Source organism: Buteo buteo, chromosome 10, assembly GCF_964188355.1.
Source record: "Buteo buteo chromosome 10, bButBut1.hap1.1, whole genome shotgun sequence".
NCBI lineage: Eukaryota > Metazoa > Chordata > Aves > Accipitriformes > Accipitridae > Buteo > Buteo buteo.
Window position 1 is genome coordinate 28,500,341 of NC_134180.1, and position 27,269 is coordinate 28,527,609.

Below are 27,269 nucleotides of genomic sequence, written 5' to 3' on the forward strand. Positions count from 1 at the left end.
TCAAATGCCCAGCGGATATTTAGCTAAAGATGCAGTGAGTTTTGGTCAGTCCTGGATCATTTCAGAAGACCCCTGTGCTGGAGGTACTAAGATTCTAATATATATTAATGTCATTGCCTTTGACTAATTAATTAGTCACATGAATAGATAATTTGTATTAATTGTAGCACAATCATCTTATTTTTCATTATTTTTGTGATTAGTGCCCATAGACTAAAAAAAAAAATAATCTTTTTTTCCTGCGTTTGGTAGTTCACTGGAAGTTCTGGTTTTGTTGCGGTTTTGTATCTTACGCATCTTATGTATCTTTGTATTCTTATGCACTATGTATTTACCGGAAGGTCGTGTGTTCCAGATAAAATTATAAACATAAAACTCCCTAAAATGATAAGTTAGTATGAAAAGTAGGTAGCTTGACTGTTGACAAAAGACATCTTATGTCATCCTTAATAGTTTCATTCTTTATTTCCATTCTGTTATTTGCAGGCTTTTAGTTTCCCAGGGAAAAAAAAAAAAAATTAAAATCTAGCCCTAGCTATCAAACTAGAGGGTATTTGAGGTGGGAAATACCTGGTTTAATTTCCTCAGGCTGAAGATGAACTTAATCTGAAACCTTCAGCCTGGGAATGATTGCTCTTACTATCCAGGTCCTATATAAAACCAACATGAACATATTGATAACATTAGGGTGCACAGCATTTTGTGTGGAACCCAGCCCTCTGGGCACTGGTGACATTTTTGAAATATATTTAGATCAAGCTCCCCTGGGGGGACTGATCCAGGAAAGCCTGGATCACAGAGGCTTGAGGACTAAGCTACTCAGCCACGGCAAGGCAGGTGTAACGCTAGCCACAGTGCAGAAATGGATATACGGATGTCTAGGAGCCACTACTGCCCCTAAATGAAGTGCGGTCATAGTTTGGGTAAAGTTGAGTGTCAGCTGACCAAGGTTTTCACATGTATCTTTTCTGATTTGTACACCGGTGTCCTACCTAGATCCTATTTGGCAAGCCTCTGTACTTGGGACTGTGCCCCATACACCCGATTTTCTCACAGCCTAAGCCATTGACAGAAAATCAACTCACTTAATCAGATTAGTTTCACATAGCTTGTGTCTCTTGGTTCATCCTCTGGTCTTAGTTGTTGCTAATTCCACAAATTAAGTCCAAAAAGTTATTTATATAAATTCTGTAGGTGCTTTAAGAGAATTCGTGTTTTACAGCTTGCAAGCTGCAGCGCAAATTTGTCCAAATTGAGAAGCCGGTTGCGTTTGAGAAGGCGGCAGCAAAATGCTTCTCCACAGAGCCAGTCCTACGCTGCGTAGAAGGCTGTTCAGCAACCAGCACTGTTCCCATCTCCGTGGGCTTCCACTGCGTCCCAGCGGGTGAGTCTGCAGAACGGGAACTGGTGCACGACACAACCCGCGCGTCCGACTGCGACGCTGTGACAAAGCGGGAGGTTGTCCCTACTAACGCAGGAGCACCCCGATGTACAAAACCCCCTCACGCCACCTCTTCTTCCTCGTTTCTCACTGACAGCCTCCACTCTCAGCCTGGAAGGGCAGACGAGGCCAGACCAGAAGTCCGAGGACGTCGTGAGCACAGCTTCTGCCCATACGGCCTGTTCCTGTCAACAACAGTCGTGCCCGGCGCGACGGGATCCGGCGTGACGGGATCCACTCGGCCGAGACGGCCTGTGACCCTGCGGACGCGGCTGGTTCGGGCAGGGAGGATGAGGCCCTGTCCCCTGCCGGAGAGCCGCGTTCTCCTCCCGTTGTTTTGGAAACAATTGCGGACACCCTTCGCCGGGTTGGGTCTTTTAATAAACCGTTGCTCTGTAAAACCGGTCAGTCGAGGTCGTTCCTGCCTGAACCAGGGGCTCCCCGGAGCCGGGCCGGCCCCGAGGCCCGAGCGCCGCCCACGGCCGCGCCGCCGGGGAGGCTCCGGCACCCCCCTCCCTCCCTCCCGCCGGGCGGGGACACAGCGGCGCCTCCCCGGGGCGCCCGGCCCGAGGCGGAAGCGGCGACCCGCCATGGGGCGGCCGTGGGGCCGGTGGCTGCTGCCGCTCGGCCTCCTGCAGCTGCTGGGCGGCCCCGCCGCCGGTGCGTGCCCCTGCCAGGACCCGCGGCTCTGCCACCCCGTCACGGGCACCGGCGGCTTCGAGGTGCGCGTCCCCCGGCGGCTCTGGGCCCGGCCCGGCCCGGCCCGGCGGCTCTGGGGGGCCGGGGAGGGCGGCCCGGGAGAGGCGCGGCGCTGCCGGCCGGCGGGCAAGGCCGGTGCCGGAGCGGCCCGCGCGGTAGCAGGCTGTTAGAACACCGTGCGCCGCTGCCTTATTTTAATTGCCTGCGTTAGAGCCGAACAGAGTCTAAAAAAAACCACCCAGGTGCGCGTGATTTATAGGGAAATGTCCGAGCTGTGACGAGCGGGGTTTTGCCGGCTGCTGTCCCCGCTGCAGCGTTAAGTGTTGCAGGCAGCTGCTGTAAACCCCGGCCCGGCCCGGCCCGGCCCGGCCCGGCTGGGCCGCGCTGCTGGGCCGGCGATCCCAGCCCCGGGAAGCTGTCCCTGCAAGCCGGCAGAGTGCAGGGAAGCAACCGTGCCAGCTGGTTTCCAGAACCGCAAGTCGTGTGCCTTCTGAGGAGGCGTGCGGAAAACGGTCGGCCTGCTGAGGAGTGGCTGGAGCTCATGAGGGGGCTTTTTACCCCTTTTCCAGGTGTTCGTGTTCGATGTGGGAAAGGAAACCTGGAAATCCTACGACTGGTCAAAAATCACAACCGTGGCAGCTTTCGGGAAGTACGATCCCGAGCTCATGTGCTATGCTCACTCTAAAGGCTCCAGGATAGTACTGAAAGGTTGGTTACATTGCGAAAATGTGGATATTTATGTGATACGTGAATAAGAACATAATGTATGTAGGGCTATAATACCTTGACATTTCACGTTCGCTTGCATGCAGAGTATTAAAAATCAGTAAGAAGATTAATTGATAAAGGGATAATGCACACAGGACTATAATACCTTGACATTTTGCACATGCTGGTATGTAGGGTATTAAAAAGAAAACCAGTGGTGGCTTCTGCCACACTAATAACAAAACCATTCCAGTGACATCTAAATAAAAGTTCTCTAACAGGGAACATCACAGCTGTGGAAGAACAGGGAGGAGGGGAGGAAAGGAAAAGCCCGTAGAAGGTATTTGTTTGGGTCTGTATTCTGGATGTTATGTGCAGTACCCAAAAGACGGGGTAAGGGAAAGGATGTTAAGTACTTTTCAGTATTTTTCACTTAAATCAATCCCTCTGTATTAGGAAGTGCTTGAGTTTTAAAACATGACTACTCAGGAGCCCTGTGCAGGTACAAATGCTGATTAGAAGGACAAAGTCCATTAGAGCTTACACGATGTAACCAAGTTTTGGCTCCGTTGAGGCAAAAAGAGAATCCAAGACCACAATGTGGAAAGCAACAAAGGTTAAACATAAAAGTATGTTTACCTGAACAGCAAGACACAGTCCCTCTGGCTCTGTGGAAATGCTGAAAGTAAGCTGATTTCAGGAAAGGTAGTTTACAGTGGCTAAAAGAATATTAAGCAGAAGGAGATTAAAATTATAGAAAAAAATCCCAAAGGAATTTAATTTTAAACACCACTATCTCAAAGAAGCTTGGTAATCTCCTCTGGGGTGGGTTCTCAAAAAGCTGCTTGGGGAAAAAAAGTTAACTGCTTTGTGTTTTACCAGTATGAGCGTGGGGATTTTTTTATTTTGTGTTATGTTTGTTGGTTTAGTAAAGACAAACCTTTCCCCTTACTGTGCTGTAAATATGTGTTAACTCTTGAAGGCCTCTTGTCTAGGTGATGTACCTCTTAAGGAAATTGTTGATCCTGCTAAAAGAACGGCATGGATATCCCAACAGGTGGACCTTGCAAAAAACCAGCATATGGATGGAATTAACATAGATATAGAGCAAGAAGTTAATGAAACCTCCCCTGAGTATCATGCATTAACAGAGCTTGTTAAAGAAACTACAGATGCTTTTCACAGAGAAATACCAGGATCACAGGTGATAATAATGTACTTTATGTGAACATTAAGTTTAACTTTATGAAATGCAAGGAGTTTTGAGAATTCTATTTAGCATATGAATATGAAAACATTTATGCAGATGTAAAGCATGATATTCTCATGAATGGTTAATTATGAATGTTAGCTATGATATGCTATCATAGATTCACTCTTTTCGACCTGTATGAATTTAAATGGAAGAAGGATTTCACTGAGATTTGTAGATACAATGTTACTGCCTTGTGTGAGCTGGCAGTTATTAGTATGGCTTAATGAATCTTTGAAAGTAGGGCAAATACAGCCTTCTGGTGCAAAAGCTTGACAATGTTTTGGTAAACCCATCACTAAAGTTTTAAGGATTTGCATCATGCTTCCTATTTTTGATCAGCTGGTTTTCATGTTATATTTTAATTTCTTTGGTGTTTTGAATCCACTGGTAGGGGCACTCACTGTTTCTTATCTAATGTTTGTTTTATCAGCTGAGCAGCTTCTCCTATAGTTCGTTAGTATCACCGTATGTTAAACATTATGCAATTTGGGAAATACTGTTTTTAAAAGTTACAGCTTTTTTTAAAAGAGAAAACAAGAGTGCCGAAGTGCCGTACACAACACTAATTTGTGCATTTTTCCTTCAGGTAACATTTGATGTGGCTTGGTCTCCAGCATGCATAGATAAAAGGTGCTACAACTACACTGGAATTGCAGATGCCTGTGACTTTTTATTTGTGATGTCCTATGATGAACAGAGCCAGATCTGGACAGACTGTATTGCAAAAGCCAATGCTCCTTACCTGCAGACTTTAGTTGGTGAGGACAAAACACCTCCCCAGGAGTCAGAACATTGTTCACATGAGTAGATAGAAAAGATTGCCTTTTCTTAGACTATTTTTTGGTTGTATTAAGGCTTTTGAATGTGCTCAAATATGTGTTGTTCTAATGTGAAAACAGTATCTCAGATCCTTATGATGCTACACATGGACCTTCAGCAGCTGTGTGTTGTTACTTAGTAATTGTCTAGCCCTCACGATTGTGAAGAACACTTTTAGAATGACAAACGGCAGCCAAAGCAATGGTGTCTGCCTGGGCTTGCAATGAACCTGAAACATTTCTCTCATCCTTGTGAACTGCTGCTATGGGCAGCTGGTTTTAAGCGTGAGCAACTAGAGCAGTTACTAGGATCTGAATAGAGCAAGTCTAGGAGTATGCAGGTGCGAGGTAAAGAAGAGCTTGCACCTTAGCCTCTGTCTGGGGATCATGCGAGTCCTATATTGGCTCTGGCTCTAGATTAGTTGTAAGAATAAAAAGCATGGGAAAATACAATAATGCATCTTAATTTTTATTTCCTTCAAAACTAGGATATGAAGAGTACATTACTATGGGCATTGATCCGAAGAAACTGGTGATGGGTGTCCCTTGGTACGGGTATGACTATGTCTGCCAAAACCTATCTAAGGTAAGATGAAGATTACTCATTTGCAGTTGTACTGTTAAGTTTTTCCTTGGAAAGAGACAGCTAGATTTTGATGATCCTGTTTTTGGATTAGGAAATACTGTGGTCTGATGGATAAGAGCATAAAGCTGGGACTCAAGACAGAGACTTTTGCTTGGCTGATAACTGATGAGCAGCGTGTTACCAGACAAGGCATTTTATCTCTCCCTAGGGAACCTGAACCCTATGATACCCAAGCACCATGTTCGACTAAGGAGCTATAGATGTTATCTGTATGAGAAGAGATGATGTCCAAAGGCACTACAACACTTGTATCTGCCTTCTCAACACAGTCACTAAGCTCACTGCTTAAAGACTAGGTGCAACAAATGATAGCGAACCCGTGACTGTGGAGTCTCAAACAACATTATAATTATGAAAAATGTAGGAGTCAGTTAAAAGTGGACAAGATAAGACAACTGTATTAAGTTGAATGATGTCCATCCAATCCTGCATTACTACAGAGCAAACAAAATTTAACTGTGTCTTTAATTTGTGTCTACAAATCTGTCTGCCACAGTTACTTGAAGATTTGGGATTTTTGAGACCCCAATGCGTTTTGTGACTTTGTTCTTGGCTGTACTGCTGTTTTGGAGTTCAATAAATCCAGGTAACATGAAACTCATGCCTTCTGCTTTTTTTTCAGGATCATGTTTGTTCCCTTTCCAAAGTACCTTTCCGTGGGGCTCCTTGCAGTGATGCTGCAGGGCGTCAGATCCCCTATGGAGCAATAATGAAGCAGGTGAACAGTTCTCTTTCAGGGGTGCTGTGGGATGAGGTACAGAAATCTCCATTTTATGAATACAAGGTAAGTGTCTATTTATAAGACACCAAGTTGCAGAGTAAGCATTCATGAACCATAGTTCTTTGATTATAAAGTTTTCAGAGTTAGATTCTTCCATTAGTGTTTTCTACTTTTTTTTCTTTTTTTTTTTTTTTTTCATGTAGTAAAGGATGGCTGGATTTCCATATCTTGAATTTCTAGTCTGAAAGAGGGGTGCAGTGACTGAAGACTACGGGAGTAATAAAGATCTTTATTTCTTTGCAGTTTTCTTGAGAGATTGTATTGTGTCAAAAAGGACATTTTGGCATAAAGAAATCCTATAACTCCATCCTTCACTGTTACAGTTACTTTTATGAGTGGATGACTGATTTAAACTAAAACAGATTCTGAGGTGCTCTTAAGTTCTTCTAACCCAGTGGCTTGCATGCATGTTCTCTTCTGCATTTGGTTTCTACACAGATGTAGTGAAAGAGTCAATGAATGATTGTCCTTACATGAACAACACAGTGCATGCATTTTGTCTTGTTTCTTTAGACATAATTTTTTCATATGTAGATGATTAAAAGGTGTTGTAAGCAATGACCAGGTCAAAGCAGTATAACTTTGACAAAATTTTACAACCTCCTCTAAAACTGTTTATTGCTGAAAAAAAGCACTTAGTCTCTAACTAAATTCACCTGTTAGGTTAGATAGTGTATCTGAGATTTTAACTGTATTTTAAAAAATTATTAAAATACAAATTAGCTGAGCCTTCAGTTAAAATGTATCACTGTTTTGTAACTTAAGGTTCTACGAGTAAAAAAATAGCCAAGTATTCGACTTAATTTTTAGTTGTCCTGTGTGAAAAATAATTTGTAAATCAGGAAAATATCATTGTGTAAATCTACATAGCTTGCATGTCTCAGTTTTTAATTGTACTTTTCACTGCATTCAACAGAAAGTGTATCAAAACTCGATGAACTTCAGTGTATCGTGTTTATATAGATACGTAGATACTGATGCTAGTGTTTAAATGTTTTTCTAGGATTCTCTTGGTCACTTCCATCAAGTATGGTATGATGACCCCCGCAGCATCTCTCTAAAAGCAGCATATGTGAAGAGTCGAGGTTTAAGGGGCATTGGCATGTGGAATGGAAATAGTCTTGACTATTCCAGGGAAGCTGTAGCGGAACAACAAACTGAAGCAATGTGGCAAGCCCTGACACCGTAAGAACCATGTGAACCCTTGATTTAGAATGATGAAAATTGGTATTTTTTTTTATGATGGCTTATACTATCATAGATTTTGACTTTATATAAATACACTATGATTACAAAAACTTTGAGAACTAGCCAAATTCATCTTGTTATTTTGTATGCAAAGCTGTATTTTCATTCTTCAAGAATTCCAATGTTGCTTTAGCAGCATTTTTTTCTAAAAGATTGCTCATCTTTTTAATTTTTCACAACTACCATAAGTTGGTTAAAGCTTGAACCCAGCGTGTATCTGGTAACAAGTAGGACCAAGTGGATTTACAGGAGCAATAATGGTCCTCTGCTAAGGCTGCCTGGTGGAGCCAGTATTTATTCTGGGGTCACACGCTGCAGTCGCAGCTTTCTGACTTCCCACCCCAACCTATATTTCAGCTAAGTCACTTTGAATCAGATTAAACACAGAACACTGGAGAGACAGATTGTTGCTTACATGCAACTTGGTGAAACTTGTGTTTGTACTTGGTTACTCTTTTAGAGATTAAAGTGTTTTATAGACTGAAGAAATTATATAACATGAAGTAGTTGCCATTCAGATTTTTATCAGACTTGTTGTTAGAAAGGAATATTCAATAAACTGCAATTTCACTTTGTTTATATATCATGTAAATTTCTTAGTTTCAAAAGCCAAGAATCTTGGCCCTTATCTTGAAGTGAGAACATTAATAGTGAGAGGACTTGGATGATGTTTTCTTCCATTTTGAACTTCTTTACTTCCTGAAAACTAGAACTCCGAAGCTTATTTAATGAACTGCATATGTATTTTTCCCCACACTTTTAAGATTCATTCAGTAGCCTGTTGTTTGTTTTTATGTAGTGTTGCCTCCAAGATAATATGCAGCTATATTTTCTTTCTAGTTCATATTTTTCATAAAATAATTCGCCTAGAGAAATTATGTAACTTTAAAAAATATCTGTAGTCATGGAAAGATTGACTGGTGGTTACAGGATTGTTATTGTTAAATAAAATGCTGTCTTCACTAAGGTTGGTAAACAGTGTTGTCTGTTTATGCTTTACTTGTTCCACAGCTTACAGCCCACACTGCTTCTCAGAACTGTTTCACAACCAGATTAAAGTGCAAGTGTGCCCTGCTTAAGTGACTCCATTAATTAAACAATTTATTTAATTAGGTATATGTAGTCAGTTGTAGGGTGTTTGGGTTTTTTCTTTTCCCCCTTGCTAAATAGTTACTGGGAAAACACCATAGAATAGCAGCACTACCAATAATGGCTAATGAGTAGAAGACTAGAAAACTTCATATTGAGTGTCTGACTGCTTGATACTACAGATGATAGAAAGCAGGTGGAGGCTAGTGCTCTCACATAAAAAAAATAATTACACTAGAACTCTGGTCTGTAGGTTTTAGGAGAAACTGATAAATTTATTTGACATATAGATACTTCAGAATTTATATTACTATTTATATTTATATGCTAAAATACTGAGAGACAGGTATTTGTGAAATTGAGAGGTCTGCTGGAGCAGATGATCTGAGCTACAAAATCTTTACTGAAGGCCAGAGGACTTTACAATAAAGCTCTCCTTCCTGTAGCAGTCAAGAATCATGAGTTGACATTTTTTATTTTTTGTGTTCAGATTTTCCAGTAGCTAGTGCCTGCTCTTGTGTCTTAAATAAGACACAATTCTGAAATACAGGAAATTGAGCAAAAGTGGTTGTAGTTTTAATAATTAATGTAATACTTTAGCACTAAAATCTTTGTTAAATCCTACTTTTAAGAAAATAAATTAGATAATGGGTGGTTTGACTCAAGACATTTGGAAGTTAGTCCTTTTGAGAGTTCTTACCGTATTACTGATTTCCCATGAGTGTTTCACTTCCAGTAATAAATACAGCCTTGTCAGCTTTTTAGCTGACATTAATTCCTAGCATGTTACTGTTCGGCTTAACGTAATAACATCTGGAATTGCAAAGAAGCAAACAGGAGAGCTAGAAAAAATGACTGTCAAGAAGAGGTTTGATTACTCTTTCAGAGAATTGTTATTTAAGCACATGCACGAGCTTGAACTTAAGAGATTATGCAATACTGTAAGTAGGACCAGGATCATCATTACAGCTTGTCCAAGACAAAGCTTGCATCTTCCACTAACTATATAAGAACATTAACGTCCACATGGCTGTCCTAATAAGAGAGGGAACAAAACCAGCTAGATTAGATAGGAAATAAGGTGACATTATCTCAGATTTTGTTCATACTGCATAATAATATGGTAATAATACAGTGGTAATTTATAGATAGGCATACTTATAGTGACAAAAATATACTTCAGTAAATAGCTAAATAAAGGATTACTGTTGCTGTAGTTCTACAGAAGATGTATTTTAATCATCTTCCAAAAATTAAATGCATGTGCCTGAAAATAAGAACAGGAGGTTATAGATTATAGGCATTGTTAATGAAAGAACATCAGCATACCAACGTGATGTTAACAACTCACTAATGTGCGCTTTTAAAATAACTTAGCTTTTGTTTAGACACATTACTAGGTTAAACTGTATGTAGCTGACATCTCATAGTGAGACTTAAAAAGAAGTGATCTGCAGTACCTCAGTACCTAGTATACAAATTCCACAACAGTTATATAGTTGATATCTTTACAAGATAACTTCAAGAACATACAAACAAATGCTGTGAAATTCTGAGCTTCTACATACATCACAGAGCTTCTGAAGACTTTAAGTCATGTCACCCTCTTAAATTCCTGATTTTCTGGACTGAAGAATTAAAGCTGAATGAATCTTCTTCTGTGTCAGTTCCGCTCTCAGTGCTCGTAAATCAGATGCTGCCTGCTTTCTCATCTGCAGAAAACCCAGTAATTGAAGGACTTGCAACTTAAGGAAGTTTCTGGAGTTGACATGCAGAGGGGTTTATATAACTAAGATTGAATTTTATACAGGATTGCTGAATACAGGATATATCTTTAATCTTTAAAATTTACATGTCTAATTAGATAGCCTAGTTCTAGCACTGCTTTCTTCTGTAGTTCATCTTGGTGCTTTTAAGAGACAACCATGGAATTCATTGCTCTTTCCACTCTTTGCTATACAATGGAGGAGGCATAACAAGTACATCCACCCTAGATTACCCAGTAAGCAGGGGCACGGGCAATCTCTGTGATGTACAGGACTCCTGTTTCATGCATTCAAAGCTGAAAAGCTATCCAATGTGAAGGCCTGTACCATCATCTTCCTTCCAAAGGGAGCCATAGGCAGCACTGGTAAGGAATAAAGCAGATGAAGAGGACTGCCATCTGTTTTGAGAGCCACTCTTTTTTTTCTTTTTTTTTTTTTTTTAAGCCATGGTCTACTACTGGTCAGTGCCTCACCAAATATGTTCCTTGAATTACCTTTAGAGTGAAATGAAAATTTTATGAAAGAGATTGCGAAGCTTAGATTTTCAAGGTACTATGTAAGCTAAAAGTGCTTGAATGCCATACATCCAAAATCATCTAATAACCTGGTGTTCTGGAGTAATTTGGCTACAGTGATAAAGTTACAATGACAACTAGCACCACAAAACTAACAGCATAAACCAAGAACCGTTTCGCAAATATTTACACCTTCTAATGTGTGGGAAGATTAAGGGTTTTTTTTAATGCATAGTAACATTTTGACTGTTTTAGTTAAGAGGCAGAGTACCTTAATTTCTATTACAAGTTTCATTTTTGTATCATCCAGCTTCCTCCTCAGTTGATCGAGTTCATGCTGCACAGTAGTAATCCGGATGATTGTGTAATTCTGTATGGGAAAAAAAAACCAACAAAACTTTTAAGTGCAGCATTATTGCATCTCTTCATTCACTGGGTGTTACTTCACCACTCAGAAACAACCCTCTAAACTCTTTCCAACTCCCCTGCCTTCTTCCAGTTCTTAATGCATGCTGGGCTGTCTCTGGTTTGTAAGCAGTCTGCTCTCCGAGAGAGGGCAGCTCCCTTCTGCTGCTAGCCCTTCATCTGGGTGCGGAGGTTCTTCCACTCCCTATTGCTTTGGGAAGTTAAGATCCAGCTCAGATCTCCTGAGTAATAGCACATTGTTTTGCAATTATCTTTTATGGCTACTCCCCATTCATAATAAAAGGGCATACTTCAAATCATATTTTTTTTCTCTCACAGGCTTAGCATCACTCTGTCACAGTACATTTATTGATGAGATTGCTAAACTCCTAGCTATACAGCACATAATTTCAGCAGTAGCTGTGGGTGGGACTGTCTTTGAATTAACCTGTAAAACCAAAATTCATGTTTTCAAAATGTACGTTCTGATACTCAGCTTCTGTATGTCAGCCATGGTCCCTTGAAGTCAGTAACGCTGAGGGGTGGGGGCATATGTGGTAATCTCTTGATGTTCCAAGCCTTTAAAAATGCTGTTCAAGTGCCAGTTGAGGCAAATGATGTGATAAAGTTGCCCATATAAGGAATCATTAAGTGGTACCTGTAGCCTCTCCTCTCTGAGCTCCAGCTGTAAGCTTCTCCCCACCCAGCAGTGTAGCTGCCTGTGTACAAGGGTCTAGGTCCCAGCTCTGACACCACATAGCTGCGTAACCCTGGCTGTGACCACGGAGAAAGCATGAAAGGTACACAGTCATGTAGGAGAAAAATAGGCAGGGCTGTCAGACTAGTTGGGGGCTACTGAAGAATCACTATGTCATTGGGTTGGGTCACCAGTGAGGACAAAGCTGGTGGAAGAGGGGAAACCAGTGACAGCAGGATCTGCTCCCCGGAGCCCAACTCTTCCTGCCTGCCTGATGCAGGTAAGCACGTACCTTACGAGGGGTGGAGAGCATACTTGTGCTTAGCCTAATAGCTCATTAAATCCTGGCTATCTTCTGTGTGTGCTAACCAGTAAATAACTGCTGCACACGTGTTAAGTTGTGCATATCCTTCACATAAGACCTTTTTGTGCCTAACCAGAGAGACCTAAAAAAGCCCCTGATATCCCCCCCAAAGAAGCAATAACACATCTGAACATAGCTAGTAATATAATGTAGTATCAACCCTATTAGTACTTTTATATTGAAGATACTTAATTTAAGATAGCTCAAATAATACACATTTGTATATAATATACACTCTTAGATTGTACATACACTTTCCCACCTTTCAGACACAAGAAAGGGACATTTATTTTTCCTAGTCTTCAGATTTGCCAACAGACTTGCTTCCACTAATGCATTTAGAAAATTAGCAGATACAACTATTGGGAAGGGTGTTTCCCCCTTTACTTTAATCTTTTCTTTTTTTAATTCCTCTCTGAACTTCCCATGATTTGACACCAACAACATAACATGAGACTCACAGTTGCACAATAGTTCAGGTGCAACAACTCCAAAAGCCTCTGACACATTTCTCCAAACTAGAATTCATTACCTCTGTATGTGAAATTTGGGATTATAAGAACAATAAAGAACTGAACAATTCATCAATCATACTGAACAAAAGGGTATTTTGTTACGAGAAGGTATTGTACAAACACATAGTAGAAAGAATCAAATGCTTAGACTCAAGCACTTCTTTAGTCTTTTTAAGAACAGGCTGAAGGAATTTTATACTTCAGATCATTGAGGGATATTTGGCTGTTAAAGCTAGTTTACAAGTCATTGGTTGGTGATGAATTGTTACTTTAATTTATATTTTATAAAAAAACCCAGGCTGTGTAAAAAGAGAGATTAAATAATACAAGTAAATACCTTGGAGTTTGTCATAATGTTTGGTCGTTTTCGGCTATCTCTGGCTTCCAACTGCAAGAGTAATTTCTGGTGATAAAGCTCTAAATCTTGTCGCAGTTTGTTTAAAGTACCCTCCAGTGAAACTGTAGCTTTCTTAGTTTCAAAGTACTTCTTTTTCCATTCCTCACGAACTACACAGGAAAACAGTAATACTGTTTGGTCTTGTTCACCTTGTCATAAGATCTGTTGAAGATAGTAATGACCAACTGATCTCACAAGATTTAGTTGGCCAATACATACATTAAAACATGGCAGTTGGTGGCTTTAAAAAAAAGCAATTAGTGAAAAATCGTCATTAAAATGACATTCACTATAAATGCAACTGAGTTTTCACACAATCACCTGCAACAAAAGGGTCTATCTGTCCACCGAGATGTAACACAAGGTCCAAACCCAAAATTTCATTCAGCCTGGCTGTTCTGCAGGTTTCAGCCGCGCAGCGAGTGCTCCAGACCTGCGAAGATTGGTATGCCCACCACAGTCTGAAGTCCACAGCTTTACTCTAGCAGAATATTTAGCACCATAGATTTATGCAAAATTTGAGCTCTGCAGGGCCAGAGATTTTGAACAACTTAGTTTTATACAGAAGTCCCAAGATTATGGGAAAGAGTTATTTACCTTTACTTAACTATGATTCTTCCTATGTTGTTAATGTGCTATCAACAGCTGGCACATAAATCCCCCGGTATCTGGTGTGGCAGTCTTACAGCCACATATGTCCACTGGTCTGCAAAGTGTCTTAAATGATTCCTTCTTTCAAGGCACATTTTAGGAAATCAGGACAGCTGCTTCTCAGAAACTTACCAAAAAGAACCCAGCTGTTGGAGGACTACACAGTATGAAACCGAGATTGACTGTCAGCATGGCAATCTTAGGAGGATATTAAATATAGACTGGATCACTGTTCCTACAGAATATGCTCTTCCCTTCATACCTTGTGAAGAAATGTGTTTGCAAATGCACTTACTTATGAAACTCTACAGATCTGATTAAAAATAATTCAGAGGTAGAGACGCTTCTTAAAGAACCTGCAAAAGCTGTTTGAATCCTTGTGAAGTAACCTTTATTTTACCTGACTGGATAATATAATTTAAGACAATGCAGGAGCCATTTAGAGCTTATCTCAGCAGGGTAAATTAGCTTGCCTTGCAGCTCCATGCTACTATAGATTCACTGCTTCAAGTACCCAAGTTTGTTTTTTTAAAATACAACTTCACCATGCTGCAGAGTGCAGTGTAGCCATGCCCTTAGAGAATAACTGGAAGAATTGGCTTGTCTCCTCCTTTCAACAAAGCTACAAACAATCGTTGAGACTCCTAGTGATTTAGCTGTATTTAAGTACAAAGAGAATGCTCTCAAAACATCAAAGTGATTAAACCTCATCTCTGCATAACTGGAATGTGACTTAGGGAGGATAATTTAACTATAAACTTGAAGATAATTTTACAAAGAAAATTTGGGTGGGATTTCAATGAGATTTTACCCTGTTAAAAACCAAGGTTTGTCAAGCTTGTCACGACAGGCTTGTAACTTCCGTGCCATAAGCTGAACACCATCAGATAGGAGGAACAAAAAGTATTATGCTGGCAATTAAACTAGAACCCCTATCAACACAGTAAAAACCTCTGTAAGCACCAGCTAAAGGCAGATTTAGAATATGTCAGCTGCCCTGGGCCTCAAACAGCAAAGTGGCCTGCAAGTAGCTTTCTGGGCACTGTACATATGTGGGACACAACTTGAATGGTTTATAAAAAGCCAGGATATTTTTAGATTTATAAGACTGCCATAAAAAAGTGGAAGAAACATTGCAAACTTGAATCTTTCCACCATGCTGTTATACAAATGAGCCTTCTCAGAGTTACTGGTTAGCAAACTTCTCTCTCTGTAATTAAGCTCACTGACAAGGAGACAAACATTTTCACATTAGTTTCAGTGTCATTTCTCAATCGTTTGAAATTCCAGAATAAATTAAAAGTGTACCGTGGTATCTCCTCAGCTTATTTTGTTCTAGTAGCCCTTTAGCTTTTTTGATCAGTTCTTCCCTAGTTTTTTCCATGTGCCTTCTGTCTTTCTTCATTTGTTGCAATTGTTCCACCATCTTGTTTTCTAAAGATATAATTATATTTAGCAAGCATCTGGATACTGTAAGTAGGAAGGATCAATCAAGATTTTTGTAATGCACTCATCATAAATCATGCCAAGAGCTCTGTCAGAACAGGCAGTAGAAATTATTTTATTTTAATAAACTATCTCTAACTTTTTAAAATGACTGGTGCATTAGAAAAAAGTGAGAAATCCAGCATGCATCCAGGGATTCATACACCCACACAAATAAGTAAACACCCTTTTATATGCCTAGACAATGTATCACTAAAACTATATATTTAGAATACATATACAGTGCATGCACTGAAAACCCTTGCCACACAAACCCAAAAAAGCCTCCAAAAGACTATTTCCTCCTAAAAATACTTTGCAATATAAACTGTAGCGAAATCCTGACTAAAACTCCAGCTCGTCATAGGCAGGATAGTATCTCAGACTTTCACTAGTCTGCAAAGTATCTCAGACTTTCACTAGTCTGCAGCAGTATGTCAATCACTTATCTTCTCACTATCCCCCTCCTCCACCACAGCGAAGGTTCCTCAGCAATACTACTAGTGGTTTTCTTTGCTACATTCTCACTTGAGCCAGCAGTATTTCATCCCATCTCCCTCCTTTTCTCCTTCTGTTCCCAAGTCCACAAGCTGGGTTTTCTAGCACTGGGAACCTGCCATGCTCTATGAACACCCCATGCAATTATAAATGCCTGGAATTTTCCAACCACAAATTAAAATTTGTAACAATACTGTGAATGAATGTACATACAAATTCTTTCAGAAAGTAGGTATTTCTGTCTTCATTAACTATTCAGTCTTGATTAAATGTTCACTTCCCTGCAATTTCTTGGAATCATATACTCACTTGCTGCCTGACCTGCAGGAAGTTGAGCTGGATTTACAGAAAGTGCCAGAAAAGGTGGACTAGGAGGTGAAATATATTCTTTCAGACAAGTAAGATGATCTTGCTTGTTTTCATCTGCCTATAGAGTCAAAAGACACAGCTATAAGTACATAACTCATAATCCTGAATAGTTACATTAGACCTATGCCCTGAAAGTGGCCTGAGTGAATGGGAGGGCTGAATTTTAATTCTGCATATAAGCTTTATTATTCTGTTATCAATACAAATGATTATTAAATTACAAACAGCTGGACCTCTGCAAATAAAATCAGAACACTGAACACTTCCATCACAGAGAACATGCAGACAAAAATGTAGATTATTGCTAATTGTTCTTGTCCATTTTCATAACCCCACAAGTTACTGACACTCCCATGCAAGACCAGGAATAATGGGCCTTAAAACTGCCATCTGGCTCATGGCTCACAAAGTCTGGACTGCCAATTTCTAAACTAAAATTTATAATAGCAGATTTTCAATTTCATTATCATTTTTGTAAGACTCCACTACAATCACTTCTGCACAAGAGCTCACAGGCAACAGTTAATAGTGATGGCTGTTATGCTGTATGATTGCTCTTATTCTGATACTATGACTATATCATACCTATGTTTTAAAGGATTTTATAGTTTTTATCAGAAGTTTTGCTTGGCTTGAGAGAAGACAAATTTATCCTATAGGAACTATGAAATTATAAAAGTGTCACCAATAAAAACAATAAAATGTTACTATCAAGAAACAGTAAAAAAAATTCAGCTAACATTACTAAGACTGAGATAGTTATTGTATATGTAGTTCCTGTTAAATTATAACCAGAGGTGTAACTTCTGATGATTTCATTGTTTAGGAATATAGTTGATTCTTCATTAGCAAATCTGCTAGGTAGCAGTGCATGAATTAACTTTTTTCAATTACTCTCAAATCTACATTTGAGTATTTCATATTTCTAATGAGTTACCTGCCTTATAAAATTAGACTATTTCTAGGTGGAGGACTATATTTATTGCTCAAGATTACTAAGAATATGTTACCTTGAAAAACACACCTGATTATCCAGTTTTTCACCAGGATCAGCTATAGACTTGCTAGTTCTGTATTGCTGCAAGCTAAAGATAAAACCAAAGAAGCAAGTGAAAATTCATGTAATGAAATGGGTTTTTTCCCCATTTTCTTTCATTTATTTAGTCTGTAAAATAAGTTTCCAGCTATAAATTAATATTATCCATTATTTTAGCCGAATCATTATTCACTAACCTTTGTTTTTTGCATATGTATTCTGTGGTTTGGTCTTCCATTATTTTAAGAATTCCAGCATCCTGTGTTCTGTCTCTTCTTAGTTTGGTATCTTTTTGGTCATCATTATTATCCATGTTTGTTAGTTCTGTGACAGGATAGTGATGATCAAAATACATAGATTACACTCACAAAATTCAAGCTGTTTTGACTGTCAATGCCTGGACTTTCCAACCTGTGTTAGAAATTCAGTGAATCCATCCAATAAATAATGTTATCTCTGGGGTTTGGAAGTGTGTGAATAACAGAAGAAATAAATAAATAAATAAATAAATACGTATTTTTGTTCTGAGAATTTGTATCTAACTAATTTTGCTATCTAGTACAAGGAACATTACCACAGATAAGGAAACCACTTAATTATTTCACCTTCCCTAGACTCATACAGTATCTAACACTTTCTGCCTTTCAGAGACTGAAGCTGGAGCTGGCAAAGAAAGGGAGAGCAAAATGTTCTGCGTTTAGATGTTAGTGAATAAATGTTATCTGCTTTAAAATATATACAATAAATATTTCAAAAGAAAACTGCTGACAGACTTTACCTTTACTACTACAAAATCCTACATCCTTCATCAGTGAACATAAAGTTATGGAAAACTTTTCAGTTACATATTTACATATATATTTGTATATTAAATGGTCTCATACTTAAAATCAGTTATGATGATGATGATGGAGGGTTAAAGCTATTTTTGACAGATTATGATTGGAAACTGAAATTACTGAAAAGTCATCCATGAAACCCTTTTCTAATACACTCTCCAGACATGTCTCAAAGAATACAATATCCAAATTTTTGTTTTCTTACTCAAAGTGCTGGATATCCAGAAAATCATTCTAACTGAAATCTATCCTCATACCTATGAAAACTTGAATATTGCTCCATTTAATAATTACTCATTAAAAATTTGCAATAGAATAAAGGTCACTTTTTTTACACTAATTGTAAAATTCTACTCAAATATCAAGACTTGTCTTTCAAAATTATTTCCTCAAAACCAATTTATGTTATAATTTTATCCTAATCCAGCAGTAGTCATTCAACTTCAATTTAAATGTGTCAGTCATTTCTTCCTTGTTAATCACTAAAAATTTAGGAATATTAAGAACATTATATAACCATTCAGGGACTTAATGACCCTCACTATCCATAAGACACCCCATTTTAAAGGAAGTAGTAGTTAACAGATCTTTTCCAAACAACATTTTCTATTTCAGCACAGAACTGTTATCTAGTTAGTATGTGCTTTAAACCCCTCCATACTTTTGTACTATTTTCACTGCGGTCTGCTCAGAGTTCTCTCGCCTCTCAGTTTTAGGAATACCACTGTTCAATAGTATATAAATAAACATTATATGGGCGGGAGGAGAGGAAACACTTCCTCTTCAGTACTAATGTAGCCATGGATAAGATGACAGTGAAAGCTGAAGTGAATAAATGCTTGCCCTGATATATTGATAACAAGATTTTTTTCATTTAAAATTGCTGTTGAATTATGGGATCGTTATCCTCCAGTCTTCACTGTAGCTGCTTAGTAATTTTTTTCATATAAATAAGATTAGACCAATGCATCAACTATAGCAGTGTTTCCCTCTGTCAGTACACAGTGATAAAGAAGGACTCATCCAAAGTAAAATTACAGCTCTTTGAAAGATATCATCATTAAAAAAATTAGAATACTGTTCTGATAACAATATTCCAACTCATGCTTTAACTATAGATTTCTTAAAACTTAGCCTCACTCTGTCAACTTTCTAAAATGCATGCTTTAGCAAAAAGATGACAATGAACAGTTGTACCCTTTTGGTATTTAATGTGATTTTGGGGTCTTTGGTTATTCTGGCCTTGTTCATCACTGTGGTTTACATGAAGGGTAAGAGCAGTTCCTTTGGCTTTGTCATTCCATTTAGGAGTGTTAGGCTCCTGATCTTGGCTGAGATGATTTTGCTGAGAGGTCTGTAATATCGTGTCACCCTTTCCAGACTCCCAATCTGCAGGATTTGAATGACTTGGTGTGAAGAGAGATCCACTGGATCCATTTTGATCTGCATAATAATTTATATTAGAAAACAGAAATATTATTGTATTGTAAATGTTAACCACAATACTTATTCCTCTCCTCCTTTATCATCCTCCTTCACTACATTGGTTAAACTTACCTTTTCCTCTAAACTGCATCTGTTTTTCTTGAATCCTGTTGTTACGGTCTTGCTTATGTTTTGTGTGCAAAACTGGAACATGTTCTTTCTCACCCCATTCCGCAGGACTGTGCATCTCCTGATTTTCTAGCTGATGACTGCTTTGTATGCTTTCTAAAAATTGTTTGCTTTTTTCAGGTTTTTGTTGGGGAAGATTGGATAATCTTGATCCATGACCAAACCTATTAGCTTCTTTATTAAAGGGATCTCTTTGTTGAGTAGATGATGATAATGGATAAACATCTTCAAAGTATTCCACTCCAGGTAATAAATATAACTCCGGATAAAGTGCCTAAAATATGTAGTATATTAATCAGACAGGACAAAAGAGGAAATGTACAATGTAAAAAGCTTCTGAAAATGACACCTTAAAAGCCACTCAATATACATACGTAAGGAGGAGCAAATGACTTCAGTTCCAGTTCTGTTTCTTGCTTTGCTTTCACCTTGGAAGATACAGAACGGAAGCCTAATCAATAAAATACTTTTTTATCAATAATGTTGCATATCACTTAATTTCTGTATTCTATCATCTTCTTTACATACTACATTTTTTCATAACCAGCACTATCTTCTATAATGGCCTTATGGGGAAGAAGGAACATAATTCTATTTTCTGACATGGTACTGAAACTTTATTTTGTCTATTTTTCAAAATCTCAATCAGACCCACAAAAGTACATGGATGTACTGAATCATTTTTTTTATCCTTTGCACTTTGTCTTATGGTTCAAAGGACCTGATCCAACAGTCACAGCAGAAGAAAATTTGACTTTTTTGACCAAAAGTTGCTTCAAGCTGAATCTGAATAGAAATGCTGGGTCTCACATAATTTTCTCTATTTACCTGATACAGTACTGCAAAATATTTAATGTACATAGAAAAAAAAAAATCTATTACGCCCCTATGTCTTCTTGTATTTATTGTCTTGATATTCTTTGTGTGATATACACTTTCAGATTTCAACAGTCATCCTAAAAACAAAGTCTAAAATAATCACCATATATTTGAAAGATGTGCTCCAACAGGAAAAAAAAAAAAAAAGAAATCTGAGCTTACATTTAAACAATGAAATTGAGCTAAACATGGGGCCAAATTCTATTCTCAGTAACAGCCAGGCAATGCCATTGATTCACTGTTAGAGACACAGGCTATATGCAAGAAAGGGAAGAGCAAATGAACATGATTTTGGTTTACGTTTATTTTTCATCTAAAGACCCTTACTTGCAAGTAGGGTACAGCTCTTAGTAACGCTTACATTGTTACTGTTGTGAAACAGAAGACTGGGCGGAAAAAAACCCACAAAAAACACTCAACAAATATTTGATCATGGAGATGTAATTCAATGAGGTTACCATGACCCTAAACAACAAATAAATCAGTTAGCTCGTTTATTGCTTTACACTTTGTTATAAACATCAAGCAACAGTAAATACCCCAAATTAAAATTATATCTTTAATTTGCCACTAAAAATCTTCACTTGTATCTAAAAAGATCTTTAATTCTCTATTAAAGTAAAATATTTTATTAGTTTCCTGACATTCTAAAGGAAGCTGGAAAATGTCTCCATTTATCTCAGAACTATCAGTTGGGAAGAAAATATACCATCTCACTTTTTATCAACCAGTTAAAAAGACCTGAATTCTTTGAAGACATATGCACATTTTCAGATTTAGATTGTGTCACAATCTAAGTTTCTCTTCATGTTCTTCCACCTAGTTTTTGCATATTACTTAGTATTTATTCTAGTCTTCTGTGTGAGTAATTTTTGTAATAACTCAACTACAAATGAAATAAAGAATGGCATCAAATTTCCAGCTTGTAATTAATTTCCAAATCTGTGAGAAACAGGTGAAATGAGAGATGAAAAAAGTATTCCATACTTATGTACCCGACTTAAGTCTTTGTGTATTACAAGAACAAACTTTCAGTTGGACTGATTTTCAAGTTTATTTAACCTTTAGCTACAGTTTATAAGATATAAATATATAGAGAATCGATGTGAGGAACAGTTATGATTCAGAGATGTAGGTTTTTGGTTACATACATCTCAGGCTGTGTTACTGGACAGTGGAACACAAATGTACATGAGAGAAAAGATCAGTCTCTGAATGAAAACTTAAAGGCTTTTGGGCAGGTCACAGCAGGAGCCATTACAGGAACTCTGACTTGCTCAGCTTCCATTGCAAATTCTTCAACTGCCATATTCCCAACCATGTACTGGTAATAACGACCTTAGGGGGACTTTTTGTTTTTTTAAATGCAACCAGATTTGTCATATTTAATCCATTTACTTATCAAAACTAGGATCTTTTCACTGGGTGGCAACTAATTACATCTGATGCTTTAAAGGATGTTTCTAATACACCTGTCCAGCTGTGCCTTTGTATTTGGGGAAGTAGGTGTTCTCTGACAAGACCTTATGCTCCAGCATGTTTAAAAACAAATGCTAACAGAGCTCCTGAAGTTATCTCTGTTTTCTTGTGATATTATCTAATCTGCAGGAACAAAATCTGTGGTTTACATTATAAAGCAGAAGAGCACTAAAGAAAAAAAATATTAACTTACCACTGCTAGTTTTTTCCCAATGCATTTTAAAAATTTGAATTTATCTGCAACTGCAACTCCACCCAGGTACTCTCCAAGCTTCTCCCGCAGCACTCTTAATGTGATGTGAGGAGACACCCTAGAATGTTGTTATTCATTAATACATCTGTAAGATCAAATAATGATGGCTAGTTAGTAAGAGGGGGAAGATAATGCTATATACATGCTGGCTTGCATGGACAGAATGACCAAAAATGGGAACTATGTCCTAGAACTGAACCTAATTACATATAGGCCAGCGAGTCTTGGTATGGTAGAGTCAGAACATTGTATCATGTTATAGTAGACTGTATTACAAGGGCTGTCATAACATTAACTAGCAATATTCATATTTTAGGAACCCCATACAAAGGGAGAATATGGAAGTAGCTGAAATTTGAAAATTACTCCTTCAGAATGCTCTTGCTCATCTGCAGATGAATAGCAAAACCAATGGAATCTACAGTCATGCATTTCCATACAGGTGACAAAATGTTGTGGGGCCGGTCCAGGACTGTTGAACATACCCCTTCAAGCACTTAGGGCTAGAAGACACTTCATCACTGTCCACTTTAAGTAGCAGGCACATTCCTTTGATTTTGTCTTCTCCAATGCAAATTGGAGTGGGTGTTTGCATGTCTATATGCAAATGTATTTTAAATCAAAACCAAACACTGCAGTGTGAACATTGCCACAATAGTTTGAGGATGAGAGAGCTGACACAAATATGAATTGCATCATTTAATGTACTACTGGAAACCATGCAAATATTAAAGTAATGAGCTCAGTATAAAAATCACTATAGAATAAAAAGCATCTCCACAGAATAAAACCAAATATGCAAGAGGCACACGAAAGCTCTGCAGGACAATATAAGCAATTCTAATTGCTCCTATGCTGTCACATAAAATAAACCAGGGAACAAATTCAGGCCTGAGACTGTTAATCACCCATGCTGATTACATGTTAGTATACTACCTAGCATGATTTTGGCCCAGGCAGCTATCAAACAGCCTTATATGCCTTCATTTCACATCCTAGGTATGTAAAAACACCCTCAGTTTCATCTCATAAACACAGTACTTCAGTGGGCTACAATGCTTCCCTTGCAGTATTTCAAACACCCTGGACTTAGAGGACCCTTCTCAAGATCATAGATCTGCCTTGGAGCACAGGCATACAGCAGAGGAGATCAAAGTCTGCAGAGTGGACACATCTAGGCCACACTGCTTGGTCCCTGTACATTTAGCTCCTGTTTATTTCTTGCCCATTTTTTTGCCCACACTTGCTGCAGATATTAGCCCTAATATAATTTATTTCAAATGTATAAAGAAATATGTGAAAGATGGATACATAATTCAATACACATTCTTCCAAGGTCTTAAGTGAGAAGAGATTGTCTATAATTCAAATATCTCTCATTCACCATCATTTCTTCAAGCTGATGTCTCAGAGAAGATACGCCCCTTGAATGCTCTTCTGAAACCCAATAAATGCAAGCTCTTTCAGAAGCAATTCTAACACTGCACATCTTTCACTGATAATGCCTGTCTAAACCAGCAAGGAAATCTAAATCCAAGGCATTTATGAACAGCAGGGAAAACATTTAAGTAACTACGATGCATGATGGGAGAAAATAATCTAAATATACAAAACCCAAGATATAGGGCAGAAATTTAAAAATTATTTGCTAGTGCAGCTTCTAGGAACATAAAATAATATATTTCTTACTTGCTGCCACTGGCTAGCAAAAGACTAGTGACATCCAAGTCATTTGCTTCAGGGTGTTCCTTTAAAAGTAATGCAAATTAGACTTCATTGCAGCCATCTCATCTAGAAATAACAAAAGTATGGCTTCTGTGGTGAGGAATGAGGAATAAATAAAAGATCACAGAGGCTGAGAAATCAAGTTCACGGGAACTCAGGGCCATAAACAATTACACACTTAATATTTTCCTCTAATTTTGTCATTAATGGAAGTGGCCTGTACTTAGACCCAGGAATCCTTTGTTAAGCTGACTCAGACAGTACTAGGATTGTCAAGCTGACTGGACAGTGCTCTCAACAGCATCCAAACAGCATTAGTACCAGCAAGGCTGCTGCTACGTCTCCAGAATTATAATAAGAGAAGGGGTTTTTTTTGTTTTTATAGACAGTGATACACTGGCTGGGTGCTAGTTATTGCTAATGTACTGCAGCATTGCATAATACCCATAGAATAATTAATTAGCAATTATTTAAGACTCATAAGCAAGCAACAAATACGTAGACAGATATAAACCCACTGAAATCAATGAGAATCCTAATTTCAGTCAATGCCTCAGAATTGAGCCTTAGTGAAATAAATTTACACTAGAGAAGAGAGGCAGTGACAGGTGTCCAATCACATGAAATGATTTGAAGTTACCACTCCAGCAGTGCATTTTACACCTCTGCTGGAGACTAGAACAACAAACAAAATGGACTCATGCACTTATTTCCTCTGGTTTTGAGCAGCCTTTCAACAAAAGCTGTGAGAATGAATACATTCTGCCCTACATGCTCCTGACTGCTGTCAATCTTTTCAGCTACACTGTATATTGTCTTACGTGGACAATACAAGCCTGAATTTAAATTGGTTAAAACCCATATTCCCTGTAATTTAAGCTAAATTGACAGGTTTTGCACAGGAGCAGACAAGGTGCATGTAAAAGCTCCATTTGAATACACATTTACATTATCTGATTTTTCTACAACTTCTTACCACACTAGATACATAGAGATTTTGTGAGTAAAGTTTTTAGGAGTATAAAAGAAACTTTCAAAGTTATGCAAGATTAAAACTGCAACTGTTTGTACCAGGTTTAGGCCTAGGACTGGGAACCGGGGTATTCTTTCACCGAGTCCTGTGAACAGCTACCTGAGAGCACACATAGCACATCATGTTGTGTGCAAACTTTCAGAATTACTACTGAAGAAGAAAGAAGAAATGCTGGTGGCTGCATGGGCTGTAATGTTTCCCCTTGAGTAATATGACTTAAGCTCTTTCTTTGGACTGAGAGCACTCAGATCGTCATATGCCTGTTCCTGGGAATTGACAGGCTGTACCATCTTCATCAAGCCAATCTGTCTTGAAACTGGCCCATTGCCGAAAAGAATTCAAGATTTTGATAATCAGGCTCAAGGAGACAGAAAGAATGCAAGACTGATTTTACAACATAAATTATTCTGCAGAAATACTAGCACTGCTCTGGAAGGGCGTTTCAATGGTCTACACCAAGGGCTGCAATGGAGCTAAGCCTGATACAGTCCAAATTAACGTAACGCTAGTCACGGGCACCACTTACCCTCCAGAAATTATGAGAGAATAAGTCTCTTCTGACACATGTAATTTTGCTCTATAGAGCAACAGCTGGACTAAATGACTGAAGGACAATGTAAAGGACCTACCATGTACAAGAAACCTAAGACTATACTCACCTTATAAATCCAGCGGAGATGAATTTGCTAGTAAGAGCTACAGGAACTGTATTCAGCTTGAAGTTCCACACTTCTTCTGGGACATAAAAAACATGGAGCTCCACCAACTATATAAAGAACAGAAGATTGTAACTGTAGATATACTATAACCCTCTTCCCATATGTTTTGTTTTGCTTAGGTACACTTTCAATTTCTGGAGGTGGGAATGGTTTCTTTGATGTTAGCACAGGGACTAGAAGAATGAGGCTCTATCTGATAGCGATGACTAGATAGTGAGAACAGCAGTAAGTAAAGCAATTTGTGATTGAATGCCAGCTGACAGCATCAAAATAAGTCACATTAGAACAAGCTCAACAACGGAAATGAGAGAAAAGAGAGCCTGTGCTACTGCTGTATGTCACTGTGACAGCAATGGACAGAGCTTACCAAAACCAGCTGATACTCTGGAGCGTGTCATGGTTACAAGAACACTTCAGCTGAAATCCTACCTTTGTTCATCTCATAAAAAATGCAAAGCCCTGAAAGCTTGATCCAAACAGCACCACAACTTGACCTTGCCAGCAAGAAAAAAAATTCAAAATATTTCTGACAGTTGTTAATAATGTTACCTACTTTGGAAGCACAGAAATGCTCCTGGTAATGTCTGCAAAAAGAATAACTAAGCCTGCTCTGAGCACGGTTCACTTAGATTGTGTTCAAACCTGTGGTAGTTGGTCTGTTAATGTCTAGGTCTTGATATTTTTAGTGAAAATCAGATGGTATTGACAAGGACAATACACTTCCCTATAACTAAAAACCATGCAAATAAGCTATATTAAATATTTCTGCAATCGTTGAGTTACCAAATATAAAGTAGAAAAGAATGCTTTCTATATATACATATGATGTTAAAAGCACATTTTTTTCCTCTCAGGTCTCCTAGAAATGGTGCAGTGTCACAAAATACTAAAATATTTTTAGTTTTTATTTCTGAAATCTAAAAAACTCTTTATGGAAACATACAAAAACTCTCACCTGTGATGTTCGAGGTCTCATTTGACTGAACGACATACTGGTCCCTATACTTGATCACAGTGAATGCCTGGTGGGCTTTCTAATTTTCTTTTTGATCAAAACATTCTTTAAGAATGAGTTTCATGATAATCTGTTATGAGAGAAGTTACTCCATCAGTATCCTATATCTTCATTTAGTGTTCTTCTTTCCATTTATGAAAATGGAGAATTTGTTTCTGTGCTGAGGCAGAAAGCTTCCAGCTAACTGCAGACAGACAGACTCAGCCACACCTTCTACACAAGTATCACCTAAGTAACTGGGGGAATTGCTAAATCACAGCCCTGCAGCTCTGAGAGATCTGCCCTGGAGTATTTCCTCTTAACATTTTCTCCCCTTTCATAAAAATACTT

At 38.4% G+C, this 27,269-nt stretch overlaps 2 protein-coding genes across 2 annotated transcripts; one reads left to right on the forward strand and one right to left on the reverse strand.

The window, feature by feature from the left end:
- The first annotated feature begins 1,274 nt into the window (after window positions 1-1,274).
- Window positions 1,275-8,562, forward strand: CTBS (chitobiase). The gene is made up of 8 exons (XM_075039115.1): window positions 1,275-1,384; window positions 1,539-2,163; window positions 2,710-2,848; window positions 3,844-4,052; window positions 4,690-4,861; window positions 5,410-5,507; window positions 6,190-6,351; window positions 7,352-8,562. The coding sequence occupies exons 1-8, from the start codon at window positions 1,290-1,292 to the stop codon at window positions 7,535-7,537; spliced, it is 1,686 nt and encodes a 561-aa protein (XP_074895216.1). The 5' UTR covers window positions 1,275-1,289; the 3' UTR covers window positions 7,538-8,562.
- Window positions 8,563-8,845: 283 nt separating this feature from the next.
- SPATA1 (spermatogenesis associated 1) lies at window positions 8,846-27,131 on the reverse strand. The gene is made up of 13 exons (XM_075037578.1): window positions 26,880-27,131; window positions 25,865-25,971; window positions 22,388-22,505; window positions 20,211-20,264; window positions 19,780-20,110; window positions 19,420-19,665; window positions 17,581-17,707; window positions 17,372-17,432; window positions 16,288-16,405; window positions 15,304-15,429; window positions 13,285-13,454; window positions 11,238-11,336; window positions 8,846-10,397 (listed from the first exon to the last, which is right to left on the reverse strand). Exons 1-13 carry the CDS (start codon window positions 26,913-26,915, stop codon window positions 10,293-10,295), a joined length of 1,698 nt encoding a protein of 565 aa, XP_074893679.1. The 5' UTR covers window positions 26,916-27,131; the 3' UTR covers window positions 8,846-10,292.
- Window positions 27,132-27,269: the final 138 nt, after the last annotated feature.